Raw genomic sequence first — 16,143 nt, 5'->3', positions numbered from 1 at the left:
TTTTGTAAATAAAGTTCTTTTTTCAAAATGTTAATGTGAAAAAAATGATAACAAACAGTTTTCAATGTCATTATGGGGTATTGTGTGTAGATTGATGAGGACATTTTCTTTATTTAATCAATTCTAGAATAAGTCTGTAACGTAACAAAATGTGGAAAAAAGTCAAGGGGTCTGAATACTTTCCAAATGTAAGTCAGTTTATGCCTCCTTAGGTCCATCTCATGATTGAAGCCTTTCCCACAGTCACCACAGCTAAATGGTTTAGACAGTTTCTGCATGGTTAGGTTCCCCTTCTGACTGAAGCTTTTCCCACAGTCACCACAGCTAAATGCTTTAGACAGTTTCTGCATGGTTAGGTTCTGCTTGAGATCGAAACTTCTCCTGTGTGAGTCTGTAAATGTGCAGTTAGATGCTCCTTGCGAATGAAGCCTTTACCACAGTCACCACAACTAAATGGTTTCTCTCCTGTGTGAGTCAGTATATGCCTCATTAGGTCCCCTTTCTGGCTGAAACTTTTACAGCAAAAAAAACATCTAAATGGTTTCTCTCCTGTGTGAGTCAGTTTATGCATGGTTAGGGTCCCCTTCTGACTGAAGCTTTTCCCACAGTCACCACAACTAAATGGTTTCTCTCCTGTGTGAACCCTCATGTGCCTGGACAGATGTCCTTTTTGTTTAAAGGTCTTGCCACAAAAGGGCCAGGTGCAGGTTTCCCCCATTATTTGGTTCAGATCCAATGGTGGGCTGCTGTCAAGTCCTACTGGGTTTCTGCTTACGGCTGAGCTGCGGCTGGAGGCATTGTTTTGATTATCTGGAGGATCACAGGGAATGTCAAGACCCTTTAGGTGGGTTACAGTGCCAAAAGGTTTGAGATCCACTGGTTCACAGTCACTCTCTCTGCTCTTCACAGTCTTGGTTTGGGGAAGAGTCAAGGACCAAAGATGGTCCTCCTGATCACATTCCCTTTTCACACCTGAAGGAGTGAAATCGAACTCTATGATATCAGGCTCCAGCCCTTGAAGCTGCTCTTCCTCCTGACTGCTCCTCAGTTCCTCCTGTTTCTCTTTAACCTGTATGGGCTCTGGGTCCTCCTGTCCCAGACTGGGGCTCCACTCCTGCTCACAGTGCTGCTGCTCAGGGGGAACCTCCTCTTCAGAGGCAGAGAGCTGCAAGGAGTCTGGAGGGAAGGAATGGAAGAGCAGAAATTTGAATCACACAGGTATATTGTAAATCTCTATGATTTATACAGCATTTAGACATGCCTGAGTGCAGATAGCTAGGGCCAGCTTCTAGACAGAGACTACGTACCAGTTTATTTATCCAACATTCCACTCCCTGTACTCCATGTCATGTGCCAAAAAGACTGGCCTTTCTGCCATCTTCAAATATGAACATTCTATCATTAATGAGCTCGAGGAGAACCAAGTATTTAATCCTGATTAAACAACCCTCAGCAACCCTCCAATCACAACCATAATGCAAATATTGTAACTCACTTCCTTTTTTCTCTCCACAGAACATGCCAGTATCTGGTTGCTAAGCAACTTTTTTTTTTTTGTCCAGACGAAACAGTCTTAAAGTTGTTAGCTTACATCTCAAACTAAATAAATACTGCAATTCCAACCACAAAACGTCTTAGCTTTGATTATAAGCCTCAAAATACAAAAAGATCATCAAGGACAACAACCACTCCAGCCACTGCCTGTTTACGGTGCATCAAAGCTGGGACCGAGAGACTGAAGAACAGCTTCTATCTCAAGGCCATCAGACTGTTAAACAGCCATCACTAACATTGAGTGGCTGCTGCCAACATACTGACTCAAATCTCTGGCCACTTTAATAAATGGATTTAAGAAAGGTATCACTAGTCACTTTAAACAATGCCACTTTATATAATGTTTACATACCCTACACTACTCATCTCATATGTATATACTGTACTCTATACCATCTACTGCATCTTGCCTATGCCGCACAGCCATCGCTAATCCATATATTTATATGTACATATTCTTATTCATTCCTTTACACTTGTGTGTATAAGGTAGTTGTTGTGAAATTGTTAGGTTATATGACTTGTTAGATATTACTGCACGGTCGGAACTAGAAGCACAAGCATTTCACTACACTCGCATTAACATCTGCTAACCACGTGTATGTGACAAATAAGATTTGATTTGCCTAGCTAACAGCTAAATGTTTGTTTTTGACTGTTATAAATTGCAATTCTATTTGAGGCTCCACATATTGTCATGTAAAATATGGTGTGTATTCCCCCAAAAAAGTGTTTTACTGTAGCATTCTACTGAAAATGTTATAAATACCAGAATTCCTATAATATCCTCCAATATTGTATGTGTGCAACGTTTTATGATATTGTGGGTGCTATACCATTTTGGTTTTAAGTGACTTGGACGTGCTTTTTTGAAGCATGTTGCCATAGCACCTACCAGTCCCATTGTTTCACTTACAGTAATGCTACATTTATTTTGATTTGGGTTTTTTCTGCATTTATCAAAATTCCCATCAGGCAGCCTGATTATCAGCAAAACTATTATATTAATCTGGCCCTAGTTATCTTGGCCAGGTCAAGATAAAGGCCAAAACAGCCAAACACTACATCTACACGTGAATCGATTCACAATTCCGGTACAGATCTAGAAACATAAATCCCACTCCTTTTATATCACATCGAAATAATTTCACAAATGCAAAACACACACACTTCCTCTACACTGTTTTAACAGTTTCAGTATTTTTTCAGTGGCATCCGTCTTCCATTTATATTTTACACACAGGTGTTATGAGAAGCAGCTTATTAGCCCAGGTAATCAACTCTGGCTTGCAGTTCAGACTTATAAAAGACACACCCTCTTCCACTTACCCTCGCCTTATGCCCTTGGGGGAATCCCCATCGCCATCTTGGTGGGCGGTCTAAATCATGAGCCAAGCAAGGGACGTTTGCAACATAAGCCCCTCAGCTCTCGTTTTTAGTCAACTTTGCATGTGTACAATTATGTTCACTCTGGGGCCTGAAACTCCCCATAATTCAATTTGCGACGATTGTACATCCGCTAAGAAAAGTCCGCAAAAAATTAAAAAAGTTAACATACAAGTGTAAATAAAAATGAATGCAAATAAGTTTGAAATTGTGCTACTAATGCACATGACTGCACAAACACACCTCGTAAAAAGTCAATGTTTTGTTTGGTTATCTTTTGGAAATTGTAGAAATACACATTTTCCTTCAGAAGTTCCAGCTAGACAGGCTAACGTTAGTTAGCTAATGAATTTGCTATCATACAGTACGCGTATATTAATAATTCTATATTTAATAAGTAGACATTCACTCAATTGACTAGCACACATAAAGCACCAACAAGCGACCGGTGGCTGAAAACACAATCACCGCGGGATGAACTAGTGACGAATTTCCAGCCAAGGGTGGTCCATTTAAAAAATCATTTCTCGGTGAGCCAACTTGTAAATGCAGAGGTTTTATTTACTTAGTTATAAGGAATTCTTATCACTTTACAAGGTCCCTGTAACACCTAAAGATTTTGCAATTGTTTTAGATGTCATTCCCTCGGGTGTTGCTTTATTATTCAGGAACCTGACCCTCGGAGCCGACCTTCCATTGACCCTGTTGACTCATCAGTAGGAAAGAATTGTTTCTCTTTAGGTCCATTGAACAACAGAGCGATATGAACCTTGTTTCAGCAGGAAGTTGTCATTGAACAACAGAGCGATATGAACCTTGTTTCAGCAGGAAGTTGTCATGCCTTATTGGAACAGATTTATTGATCATATCTGTTGGGGGGAAAAGTTTGGATGTTGCCACACACATACCTACATGTTAACAAAATTAAGGTAGTTTCCTTTCAAATTGTTCATAAATATTATCCTGCCAACCACTATATGAAGAAGTTTAAGAAAAACAAACTCAAATTGTACCTTTTGTAATGACCACCCAGAAACGGTGTATCTTTTTTGGCGTTGTATTTATGTAAGGAAACTGTGGCAAGACATCAGTAAATTTATAATTGAACACATTTATTAAGATTTTACACTATTGTGGAGAGATGTACTGCTTGGAGTCTTTACCTACGATAGAAATAAGATGAAACAACTTTATGTAATTTATTTCATTATTCTTTTGGCCAAATGTCATATTCACAAATGTAAATTTACAAACAAAACACTATTTTCTTACCTTACAAAATCAAATTGAACTATATTTTAAGACAATTAAATACTCTACTAACAAAAGAGCTGTTAGAATAATGACTGTATGTATGTATGTATCTATGTGTAATGTGATATTGTATCCCCTAGTCCAATTGTCCTTTGTATATTATTGATATATATACTTGTGTTCCCACATGTACTTACTTCGTGTGTGTATGTATGTATGTATGTATGTATGTATGTATATATATTTTTTAAACAGCAAATCAATACAGGAAGTACATGTGGGAACACAAGTGTGTATATATCAATAATATACAAAGGACTTTTATAATCCCAATGAAAACTAGTTAGAAAATGAAAACATTTATTTAACGGAAAATATATGTTGTATGTTTCTGAACGATGCACCATCCATCCTACATTGTTGACAAAACGACCGAGCAGCGTCTTTGCCCGGTTCTACCAGGGCTGGTATAAAATAACTCCGTCATGGAGATATGCCTTTGTGAAAACATTAACCCTATAAAAAAAAAGGTATCAATTTAACATTGTGTATTTCTCTCGATGATATGAAAGATAAGGTCCTTATGCTAACAGAACCGTACCACAAGCGATGCGTGTTAATGTTCCTAAACTCCTCTTTACTGAGAGTCACGATCAAAGGCCACAGAAATAAGAATGATTCTTATCAAGTCAATGATGGTATAATATGTGGATGGCGGCCATTACGAGTGTACACAGGAGCAGAGCAGGAAGTGTATCCAGCAATCTGTGCTGTGATTAGTTGCATCAACTCAAATGACATTACAACAAATGCATCCCCATTGCATGAGCCGCATCAGTTCCAAGCCCGTCTTATTTATATGTTCATAGCTACGTACCTATTCTAGATAACGGTAGTGGCATCTCCGGTGTCCTCCGCAGCAGTCTCCGTAGCCGATCATTCTCCTCCTGGTATTCTACTACCGTTTTCTCAACCGCACCGAAAATCTCCACAGCAGCCGCCGTTAAACGATCATTTAAAAACACACGCAACAACTGTAGTTTAGACATTTTCAGTCGAATGAGAGTTGGGTAGTCTGTTTAGTAGTCAGTGGGTCTTTCTTTACTCCACACAGGGAACGTTGGAAATCAAAACAAGTCGTCTCCAATCCTACTTCCGTGTTCTAGTCAAGGAATTTTAGAAAATGCATTTTATTCTAGTTGGTGACGAGCCCAGAAATGCACAACAGCGCCACCAGCTGGATGGGAGTTTACTACTGTGGAAGGCAGCCTACAGACCCGTGGTAAAGAGAAACGATAACTCCACTTAGACAAACAGTGGTTATCATACAGGTGCGGCCAAATATATTGGCACCTTTGCACTTTTCTTAAACAATTACCTATTTCTTCAAAAATAAATTGAAATGTAAAAAAAACCCTTGGTCTCCACACATTACTGTATTGTCAACATTGCAGAACCATTTTTTTTGGGGGGGGGGGGGGGGGGTTGACCCTTAAGTGGGCACAACTTATTCAATCACCGAGCCAGAATCGATTGACTGGTCCTACTGCTTAATTCATAGTAAAAGCAGTTTCTGTGGCACATAGAGTATAAATTATTCTCTTTAAAGCTGGAATCCTTAATGGTGAAATTGCCACATCTGTTTGGGATATTATAACAACAAAGAAGTTACAGCAAACAACGAACACAGTTTTTTTTTCTCTCCCTCTGACATCACTGCACGCTTCGATAGAACAGAATAATATGTCCTGCACAGGAGGTTGGTGGCACCTTAATTGGGGAGGACGGACTCGTATAATGGCTGGAGCGGAATCAGTTCCAGCTATTATTATGAGCTGTCCTCCCCTCAGCAGCCTCCATTTGTTTTTACCACGCTGCTCATTTACATTTAGTCAACAAAACAAAAACGCTAACAATGGCGCTGGGGTGAACAGTGGCACTGTTTCCTCTAATGTGGATTCTATCTTTAATAAATCAGTGAGGTTGATGCCGTCAGAGACAGATTGAAACGGTTGATCATGGTGAAAAAAGTAGATCTCGTGGTGAGTTAGTAGACCGTGGTGTGATATAAAGAGACATGTTAGTCTTGCCTAACGACTCACCTTTCATTTAATTCCTCTGCTCTGTCATTCGCTACATACATTGTCTGAAACTGTCGTTTGTGTGACTTCAAAATGATGGGCGTTGTACAAAAGAAATTAATCAGCGATTGGATCTTCTCTAACAAGTCCAACCAATCAGAGTACCAAAGTTCATGATGTCGTCATGTAGGACGGCTCTAGCCCAACCCTTCGGTTTCTGGGACCAATCAGAAGGGTCAGAATGTGTTCACGTTCTAGACATTGTTGGGGAGATTGGCAAATCCAGACTCAAGGTGGAGAAGAAACATCAGTTGGTCAGAGTGATGTGGATGGGCAGCCAGGCAAACACTTCCCATTGGGTTTAAAGCCTAATGAAGGTCCATCAGGACCCTTAGGCAGCTCAAGTTTCCAGGGTACAACACCTTTGTGTTCAGTCAATCAAACAGTCAAATCAAACCTGACTTTGAGCCATATTAAATGTAAACCAGTACAGTTGAGAAAATACCAAAACAGCTCATAGCCTTTAGTAGTGTCCGATCTACCTGCCTAGTGGTTAGAGCGTTGGACTAGTAACCGCAAAGGTTGCAAGATCAAATCCCCGAGCTGACAAGGTAAAAAAATCTGTTGTTCTGCCCCTGAACAAGGCCGTCATTGATAATAATAATTTGTTCTTAACTGACCTACCTAGTTAAATAAAGATAAAATAAATAAATGGAGACCACAAACATTTAATCTAGGCATGTATTCATTAGGTTTCAGAAGTGAAGCCAGGCTTCTTGTAAATTTCACTAACTAAGACCACATGTTCAGTATAAACCAAAGAGGCAGTAAACACCCCTTGTCATTATCCCAGATAAATTGAATGTAATGTAAGACTGCACACAATTTCAGAAGCACCAACTACCAACCAATCAGTGGCTAAACATAGTCCCTGTGTGTGTATACCCTTAAATATAGTTTTTATTATTATTTAACCTGGCAAGACAGTTAAGAACAAATTCTTATTTTCAATGATGGCCTAAGAACAGTGGGCTAACTGCCTTGTTCATAGACAGAACAACAGATTTTTACCTCGTCAGCTTGGGGATTTGATCATACAACCTTTCGGCTACTTAGTCCAACACTCTAACCACTAGGCTACCTGCCTTGTGTCCCAGCTTAAATCAAAGCAAATCAAAGGCACTCTGCTGAGACTGCCCTGTCACAACTGAACACAATCCACACCATTAAATATAAAAAAGGCAGAGAATAATAGGTAGCCTAGATGAAGCGTACTTTAAATCAGCTCTTAATGACATTTATCATCAAGGGTCCGAGGTTGCTAGTGGTTAGAGCTTTGGGCCTGTAACCGAAAGGTTGCTGAATCAAATCACCGAGCTGACAAGGTAAAAATCTGTTGTTCTGGGCAAGGCAGTTAACCTACTGTTCCCCGGGGGCCAAAGACGTGGATGTCGATTATGGCAGCCCCCAGCACCTCTCTGTTCTGACAGACTCACTAAACACAAACTCGTCTTTGTAAATAATGTCTGATGTTGGATTATGCCCCAGGCTATACGTAAATATATGTTTTAACAAGAATGGTGTCATCTGGTTATTATAAGGAATTTGAAATGATTTATAATTTTACGTTTGATACTTAAGTACATTTCAAACCAAATACTTTTTTACTTTTACTCAAGTTGTGTGTTACTGGACGACTTTCACATTTACTTTAGTTATCTTTACTTTTACTCCAGTATGACAATTTGTTCACTTTCCACCACTGCTTAGACTTATCTATAAATAAGTTAATAACTCACTAATTGGCAAAGAATATCAACAAATGTGCACACTCACGGCTCTGCGCTCGGATCTGAACTGATCTGAAATGCGCATTCACTCGCGGTTGATTGAAAGACCGCTCGTGAGTTAGAATTCTACTCGGTTGCGCTCAGACTCTGCACACCACAAAAATCACAGATTCAATCTTGCAAAGTTAGATTTGTTTTGTTTTGTTGAATTGAAAAGGTGATTATATAATGTTGCTTCGATCACAGAAAAAAACGTTGATCTATATCGTGCAAACTAATGGGGCGAACTCTGTGAAGTTCAATCTCTTGCGTCTCTAAGCGGATTGGCATTTGTTCAACGTGGCAGTCCTTGAGGGTGTTTAGAGGGAACATTGGCTCTGTGTGTGTGTGTGTGTGTGTGTGTGTGTGTGTGTGTGTGTGTGTGTGTGTGTGTGTGTGTGTGTGTGTGTGTGTGTGTGTGTGTGTGTGTGTGTGTGTGTGTGTGTGTGTGTGTGTGTGTGTGTGTGTGTGTGTGTGTGTGTGTGTGTGTGAGAGAGAGAGAGAGTAGAGTCCAGTGTGTGTGTGCATACTCAAAAAGAGTTAGTGCAAAAAGGGTCAACGCAGATAGTGTGGGTAGCTACAGTGCCTTCAGAAAGTATTCACACCACTTTACTGTTTCCACATTTTTGTTGTTGCTTCCTGAATTTAAAATGGATTAAACTGAGATTTTGTGTCACTGGCCTACACACAATACCCCATAATGTCAAACGTGGAATTGTGTTTTTAGAAATCTTTACAAATTAATTAAAAATGAAAAGCTGAAATGTCTTGAGTAGATAAGTATTCAACCCATTTGTTATGGCAAGTCTAAATAAGTTCAGGAGTAAACATGTGCTTAACAAGTCACATAATAAGTTGCATGGACTGGACTGTGTGCAATAATAGGGTTTATGTAGTCATTTAAAAAATCATGTTAATCTCTGTACCCTACGCATAAGATCCCTCTGTCGAGCAGTGAATTTCAAACAGAGATTCAACCACAAAGATCAGGGAGGCTTTCCCAATGCCTTGCAAAGAAGGGCACCTATTGGTAGATGGGTAAAAATGGAAAAAAAAGTAGACATTGAATATCCCTTTGAGCCTGGTAAAGTTATTAATTACACTTTGGATTGTGTATCAATACACCCAGTCACTACAAAGATACAGGCGTTCTTTCTAACTCAGTTGCCGGAGAGGAAGGAAACCGCTCAGGGATTTCACCATGAGGCCAATGGTGACTTTAAAACAGTTACAGAGTTTAATGGTTGTGATAGGAAAAAACTGAGAATGGATCAACAACATTGTAGTTACTCCACAATACTAACCTAAATGACATAGTTGAAAAGAAGTCAGTCTGTACAGAATAAAAATATTCCAAATCATGCATCCTGTTTGCAATAACTCACTAAAGTAAAAAATTGCTAAACATGTCCCGAATAGAAAACATTATGTTTAGAACTATGCACAGGGAAAATTCTAGAGGAAAACCTGTTTCAGCCTGCTTTCCAACAGACACTGGGAGACAAATTCACCTTTCAGCAGGACAATAACCTAAAACACAAGGCCAAATACGCACTGGAGTTGCTTACCAAGACAACATTGAATTTTCCTGAGTGGCCTAGTTACAGTTTTGACTTGAAATCTATGGCAAGACTTGAAAATGGCTGTCTAGCAATGACGAACAACCAACTTGACCGAGCTTGAAGAATTAAAAAAAATAACATGCAAATATTGTGTGCAAAGTTCTTAGACTTACCCAGAAAGCCTCACAGCTGTAATCACTGCCAAGGGTGATTCTAACATGTATTCACCCAGGGGTGTGAATACTTATGTAAATTATATATCTGTATTTCATTTTCATTTGGGTGGCTGGAGTCTTTGACAATTTATAGGGCCTTACTCTGACACCGCCTGGTATAGAGGTCCTGGATGGCAGAGAGTTCTTCCCCAGTGATGCACTGGGCCGTACGCATTACCCTCTGTTGCGCTTTGCGATCGGATGCCAAGCAGTTGCCATACCAAGTGGTGATGCAGCTAGTCAAGATGCTCTCAATGGTGCAGCTGTAGAACTTTGAGGATCTGAGGACCCATGCCAAATCTTTTCAACCTTCTGAGGGGGAAAGAGGCGTTGTCATGCCCTCTTCTTGTGTTTGGACCATGATAGGTGTTGACACAGAGAAACTTGAAACTCTCGACCCGTCGGTGTGAATGGGGGCCTGTTTGGCCCTCCTTGCCTGTAGTCCACGATCATCTCCTTTGTCTTGATCACGTTGAGGGAAAGATTGTTGTCCTGGCACCACACTGCCAGGTCTCTGACCTCCCTGTAAGCTGTCTCATCATCGCTGGTGTTCAGGCCCAGCTCTGTCGTGTCATCGGCAGACTTGATGATGGTGTTGGAGTCGTGAGCGGCTATGCAGTCGTGGGTGAACCGGGAGTACAGGAGGGGACGAACCCCTGAGGGGGCCCCATGTTGAGGGTCAGCGTGGCAGATTTGTTATTGCCCACCCTCACCTCCTGGGGCGGCCTTTCAGAATGTCCAGGATCCAGTTGCAGAAGGAGGGGTTCAGTCCAAGGGTCCTTAGTTTAGTGATGAGCTTGAAGGGCACTATGGTGTTGAACGCTGAGCTGTTGTCTATGTACAGCATTCTCACTTAGGTGTTCGTTTTGTCCAGGCAGGAAAGAGCACTGTGAATTGCAATACAGATTGCATCACCTGTGGATATGTTTGTGCAATATGCGAACTGGAGTGGATCTAGGGTGTCTGGGATGATGGTGTTGATGTGAGTCATGATCAGCCTTTCAAAGCCTGTCTTTTCATTCCACAATGATTATTTAGTTGTGGACACGACATCACCGCACTTTGTAAGTCACCTTGATTTAGCACGTGTGAGTTTTCTAGGACTGCATAGGTTTTGAGCGATCTGTTATCCTTGTGGAGCCAGACTTTCACTACCTTTAGCATAACACGGCCAGAGTGATTTGATAGGTCCAGGTAGACTGTAGTTGGTGGTGAGCTGACCATCAGGACACTTATCCTCTTCTTTAGCGAGGTCGTGAAGGACAGTCAAGTGTTGCTCTTTGCAGACGTTGCACGCCTTTTTTTAGAGTGCAGGAATCTCGCTGGTGTCCTTGCCCACACCGCCTGCACCGGTCTTTATCCTTGACCCACCGAGCTATTTGGTCTTTGGAGAGCTTCTTAAAACTTCTCACAATAACTGAGGTAATGTTCTTGATTCTTGCATAAAGGGCATTACGGTTTAGGCTTCTCTTTGCCCTTGGATACCTTCCTTTCCTGTGGAGCTGAGGACTTCTTCTTGGACTTTGGTGAAGACTCTGAATGCTCAGTAGTCTGGTCTGGGTTGTAGAGGACTGTGGCAGACTTGTTCTTGTTGTGGGAAGACGGGCGCTGCTCTTTAGCTCCCTTTTCCTCTTTCTGGTACAACTCGACGGCCCGACTGGCAATCCACTTGGCCCGAGACTTGACTTGTAACCATGCAGTCAAGTAGGGTGTAGGTTCTGTCGACCCCTGTTTGTAGAATGCCTTTGGTAAGGCAATAGGTTTTTGGGCCTGGAGTCACAGGTGCTAGATGCACCCCAGGTGTTGGCTGCTGGCATGGATTGGGCCTTTGTGGTGGCGCCGCCCCGTGACCTTTATAGGATAAGAGCGGGTGTGGTGCTGGCATGGTCATAGAAGGGTAGAGTAACCATCACCCTCTCCAGTCATGTGAAATCCATAGATTAGGGCCCAGTTGAATTTATTTAAATTGGCTGATTTCCTTATATGAACTGTTACTCAGTAAACTCGTTGAAAATATTGCATGTTGCTTTTATATTTTTTGTTCAGTATAAGTAGAACAGACCAAGCTGCTATTGACCAGAACAGACCATTTTTTCCCCATGTTAAACCGCCTGAGTAAACCATCTTCATTTATCCACCATCTTTGTCTGTGCTAAAAAATAATATATATTTTTATAGCTCTGATAGTGACAACAAAGGCTGTGTTCATAACCAAGTGGGAAGGTGGTAATTACCTGTTGTAAATACCAGTTGGATTTATTCACAGTCTTTGAACTCATTGAGAAACACAGATTGGCTAAGGGGCCAACATGCTGCATCAACCATAAACTAAACATACAGCTATCATGCTTGTAAACAACTTACAGTGTTCAAAAAACACATTAATAAATTGTTTTTTATAAATAATGTTTTGTCGTTATCAAGGTCATTTCCTTAGTAGGTGATGTCAGAGGTCAGAATGTGGGTGAAGTTGGAGCTCAGGGATGATGGACGAGTTTCCCACTAGTAATTACCGGAGGGGCGTTCAATTGTATTTTTCCCAGTCCTATGTGGTAAAAACCACTTTCCTAATTGGTTATGAATGCAAAGACCGGAAGTACGAAGAAAAACACAACACGGAGGCGGGGATTAGAGGAAGGGAAATGGCGGCAAGTAGTGCAGAGGAAATGGAGAAAACGTTGGTGAAGCAACAGCTGTCCTGGAATGCGAACAAAAACGAATGGGGGCAATAAATGTGAATTGTTTCACTCTCAATAAAAGGGTGCCATTGAAAGGAGTGATTACTGGGGTAGCGGTAAATGTAAAAGTTGACCAACTGAAGGGGAAGATTCCCGGTGTTTGTGATGCTCGTTGTTTGGTGCCACGCAGACAGGGTGGCGTGACTCAGACAGGGTGGCGTGACGCAGACAGGGTGGCGTGACTCAGACAGGGTGGCGTGACGCAGACAGGGTGGCGTGACTCAGACAGGGTGGCGTGACGCAGACAGGGTGGCGTGACTCAGACAGGGTGGCGTGACTCAGACAGGGTGGCGTGACTCAGACAGGGTGGCGTGACTCAGACAGGGTGGCGTGACTCAGACAGGGTGGCGAGAGTGGTGAAACAGAAGAGTCATTGTCTGTTCTTTAGAGTTTTGATGTTGAGTCTTTGCACAACAAAGTGATGTTAGGATATATAAGTTGTCCTGTATGAGCTTTTGTGCCGAATACCTTACCTTGTTACAGGTGTCAAGCTTATGGGCATGTGGCAGCAGTGTGTAGGAGGGAGGTTCCTAGGTGTGAGAAGTGTGCAGAAGGGCATGAGACAAAGGAATGTGTAGCATTGGGGAAAGTAGTGGTATATGTTAATTGCAGGGGTACCCATGGGGGCTGGGGATCAGAAATGTCCCGTGTGAGAGAGAGGCACGTTGAGGTTTCCAGGGTTAGAGTAGTGCAGAAGTTGTCATATGCTGAGGCAGTGAAGAAAGTAGAGGAAGATGGGTCAAGGGGGAGGGATCCTGAGAGGAGTGGTGTGACTAGTAGATCTGTACCAGTACAAAGGGATAACCCAACAAGCGATATGTGCCTCAGTAAGATTGGATTTTTAGCATTTATAGTAATGGTTATCAACTGTACGGCAGGGATGGAACATAAGTCACAGAGAGGTATAAGTCACAGAGAGGTATTTGGGTGTGCGAGATTTGACATCAGAAGAGTTACAGGGTGTGTTAAGTGGTGATGTCCCATCCTTTCAGTTTTTTGGCCTGAGGTAGGACTAAATAGTGGAGTAGGGTGGTGTTGTTTTTATTTTATTCATTTTTAGAATTTTTTGTGAGTGTAGTGTAATTACTCACCCCTGTGTTAGATGGTAGGGTATCTGTGTTAGATGGTAGGGTATCTGTGTTAGATGGTAGGGTATCTGTGTTAGATGGTAGGGTATCTGTAGTTAGATGGTAGGGTATCTGTGTTAGATGGTAGGGTATTTGTATATTTTGTATATAATTTTTTTTAAAGCAAAGTATAAGGGAGTTCTACTCCGGTCTACTACGCTGTGGTAATGCAACATATTGGATGTCAACTGCCGTTAAACCTCAAAGAAGAAAAAAAAAAGAGCAAGGAACGCGAACAATATGGGTGCTACTTCGAGAACACAAACTTTTGCATCTTTCACAGAGAAGGGCATCTCTGGTGTTTTTGCTGGACACAGAGGCTGTGTGGTTTAGGGATAACATTCCAGGCCCCTCATTTATCAATGTTGCGTAGAAAAGCTTCTAAATTAACTTGTACGAAGAGAATGTAGAATGTTACACACACCTGTAAATATTTTTGCCTTGATAAATCTGACACGTTCTAAAACACTGTGCTAGTGCACGTGAAGTCTCATTTACATAAAGAACCGCCCTAAATGTCCATTTATGGTCACATACCTTCCCTTTAATGCTGCCAGAAATGTCACTTGGGAGCAGGTTAGAGCGGTGGTAAATTCTACCTCATCTGAGTGCAGAACAGTTAATGGAATTAAAAATATTTGAAAACATATGCAAAATAATAATAATAATTTGATCCACAAAAGGGATATATGTGCAACAGGAGGAAGGTAGAGTGACTCTTCACTGTCTGCTATGGACCAGCGCACTGGCAGCATAATTGGAGAGACCTCAGTGTCTGGCATCATTTGTGATGGTGATACTGAGGACCCTCTCCCAGACCCTGAAGGAATACCAGACACTAACTGATGGTACTGAGGACCCTCTCCCAGACCCTGAAGGAATACCAGACACACCAACTGATGGTACTGAGGACCCTCTCCCAGACCCTGAAGGAATACCAGACACTAACTGATGGTGGTACTGAGGACCCTCTCCCAGACCCTGAAGGAATACCAGACACTAACTGATGGTGGTACTGAGGACCCTCTCCCAGACCCTGAAGGAATACCAGACACTAACTGATGGTGGTACTGAGGACCCTCTCCCAGACCCTGAAGGAATACCAGACACTAACTGATGGTGGTACTGAGGACCCTCTCCCAGACCCTGAAGGAATACCAGACACTAACTGATGGTGGTACTGAGGACCCTCTCCCAGACCCTGAAGGAATACCAGACACTAACTGATGGTGGTACTGAGGACCCTCTCCCAGACCCTGAAGGAATACCAGACACACCAACTGATGGTACTGAGGACCCTCTCCCAGACCCTGAAGGAATACCAGACACACCAACTGATGGTACTGAGGACCCTCTCCCAGACCCTGAAGGAATACCAGACACACCAACTGATGGTACTGAGGACCCTCTCCCAGACCCTGAAGGAATACCAGACACACCAACTGATGGTACTGAGGACCCTCTCCCAGACCCTGAAGGAATACCAGACACACCAACTGATGGTACTGAGGACCCTCTCCCAGACCCTGAAGGAATACCAGACACACCAACTGATGGTACTGAGGACCCTCTCCCAGACCCTGAAGGAATACCAGACACACCAACTGATGGTACTGAGGACCCTCTCCCAGACCCTGAAGGAATACCAGACACACCAACTGATGGTACTGAGGACCCTCTCCCAGACCCTGAAGGAATACCAGACACACCAACTGATGGTACTGAGGACCCTCTCCCAGACCCTGAAGGAATACCAGACACACCAACTGATGGTAAGTCAAGCTTTATTTTCGCAACCATATTCAGACATGGACCCCATCTAAATATTTTTTCTTGACAATAAATATAACAAATATATATGACAAAATAAATGTAACAAAATACAAAACAAACATGAAATCTTGACAGATGTGGGTGATTTGCCTGACCCCTCATCCCCAGGCCGACCAGAAGGGTGTCCTCTTTGGTCGAGCGCTTCAGCTGCCCCGCATGTTTTGACTGACGCAGTCAGTCCTGAAACAACAACAACAGATCAACACATCAATTATTGGACTTAAACAGCAGCTGGAAGATGTACGCAACGGACTGAGAGAGAGAAATCAATCATTGAAAGAACTTGTTGATTGTGTCAAACATGTGAGACGATAAATTCTGGTGCAATGTAAATGTGTTTTCCTTGTCGATTTGATCACAATATTTGGAAAAACAGACAGCTAAAAGCATTATATGATACTGACTCTTGTCAGGACTATGGGTGGTGGGAAACACTCCCTGTCAGGCATGGGCTCATCGGGTCTGAGTGGATCATTCAGTGGAATGCCATGTTTGATTGCAATGTTGTGGAGCACACTGCCAGCCTTGACAATGTAGCAAACCTAAAAAGGAATTTACACATTG

General features: G+C 42.1%; 1 protein-coding gene across 1 annotated transcript; it reads right to left on the bottom strand.

Annotated features, from left to right (window-relative positions):
* Nucleotides 1-226: 226 nt before the first annotated feature.
* Nucleotides 227-5,349, bottom strand: LOC106578069 (uncharacterized). The gene is made up of 2 exons (XM_082965301.1): nt 5,072-5,349; nt 227-1,176 (listed from the first exon to the last, which is right to left on the bottom strand). Exons 1-2 carry the CDS (start codon nt 5,241-5,243, stop codon nt 353-355), a joined length of 996 nt encoding a protein of 331 aa, XP_082821427.1. The 5' UTR covers nt 5,244-5,349; the 3' UTR covers nt 227-352.
* Nucleotides 5,350-16,143: the final 10,794 nt, after the last annotated feature.

This window comes from Salmo salar, chromosome 18 (assembly GCF_965601325.2).
Source record: "Salmo salar chromosome 18, fSalSal1, whole genome shotgun sequence".
NCBI classification, from domain to species: Eukaryota; Metazoa; Chordata; class Actinopteri; order Salmoniformes; family Salmonidae; genus Salmo; species Salmo salar.
This window is presented reverse-complemented; position numbering and strand designations above follow the sequence as displayed.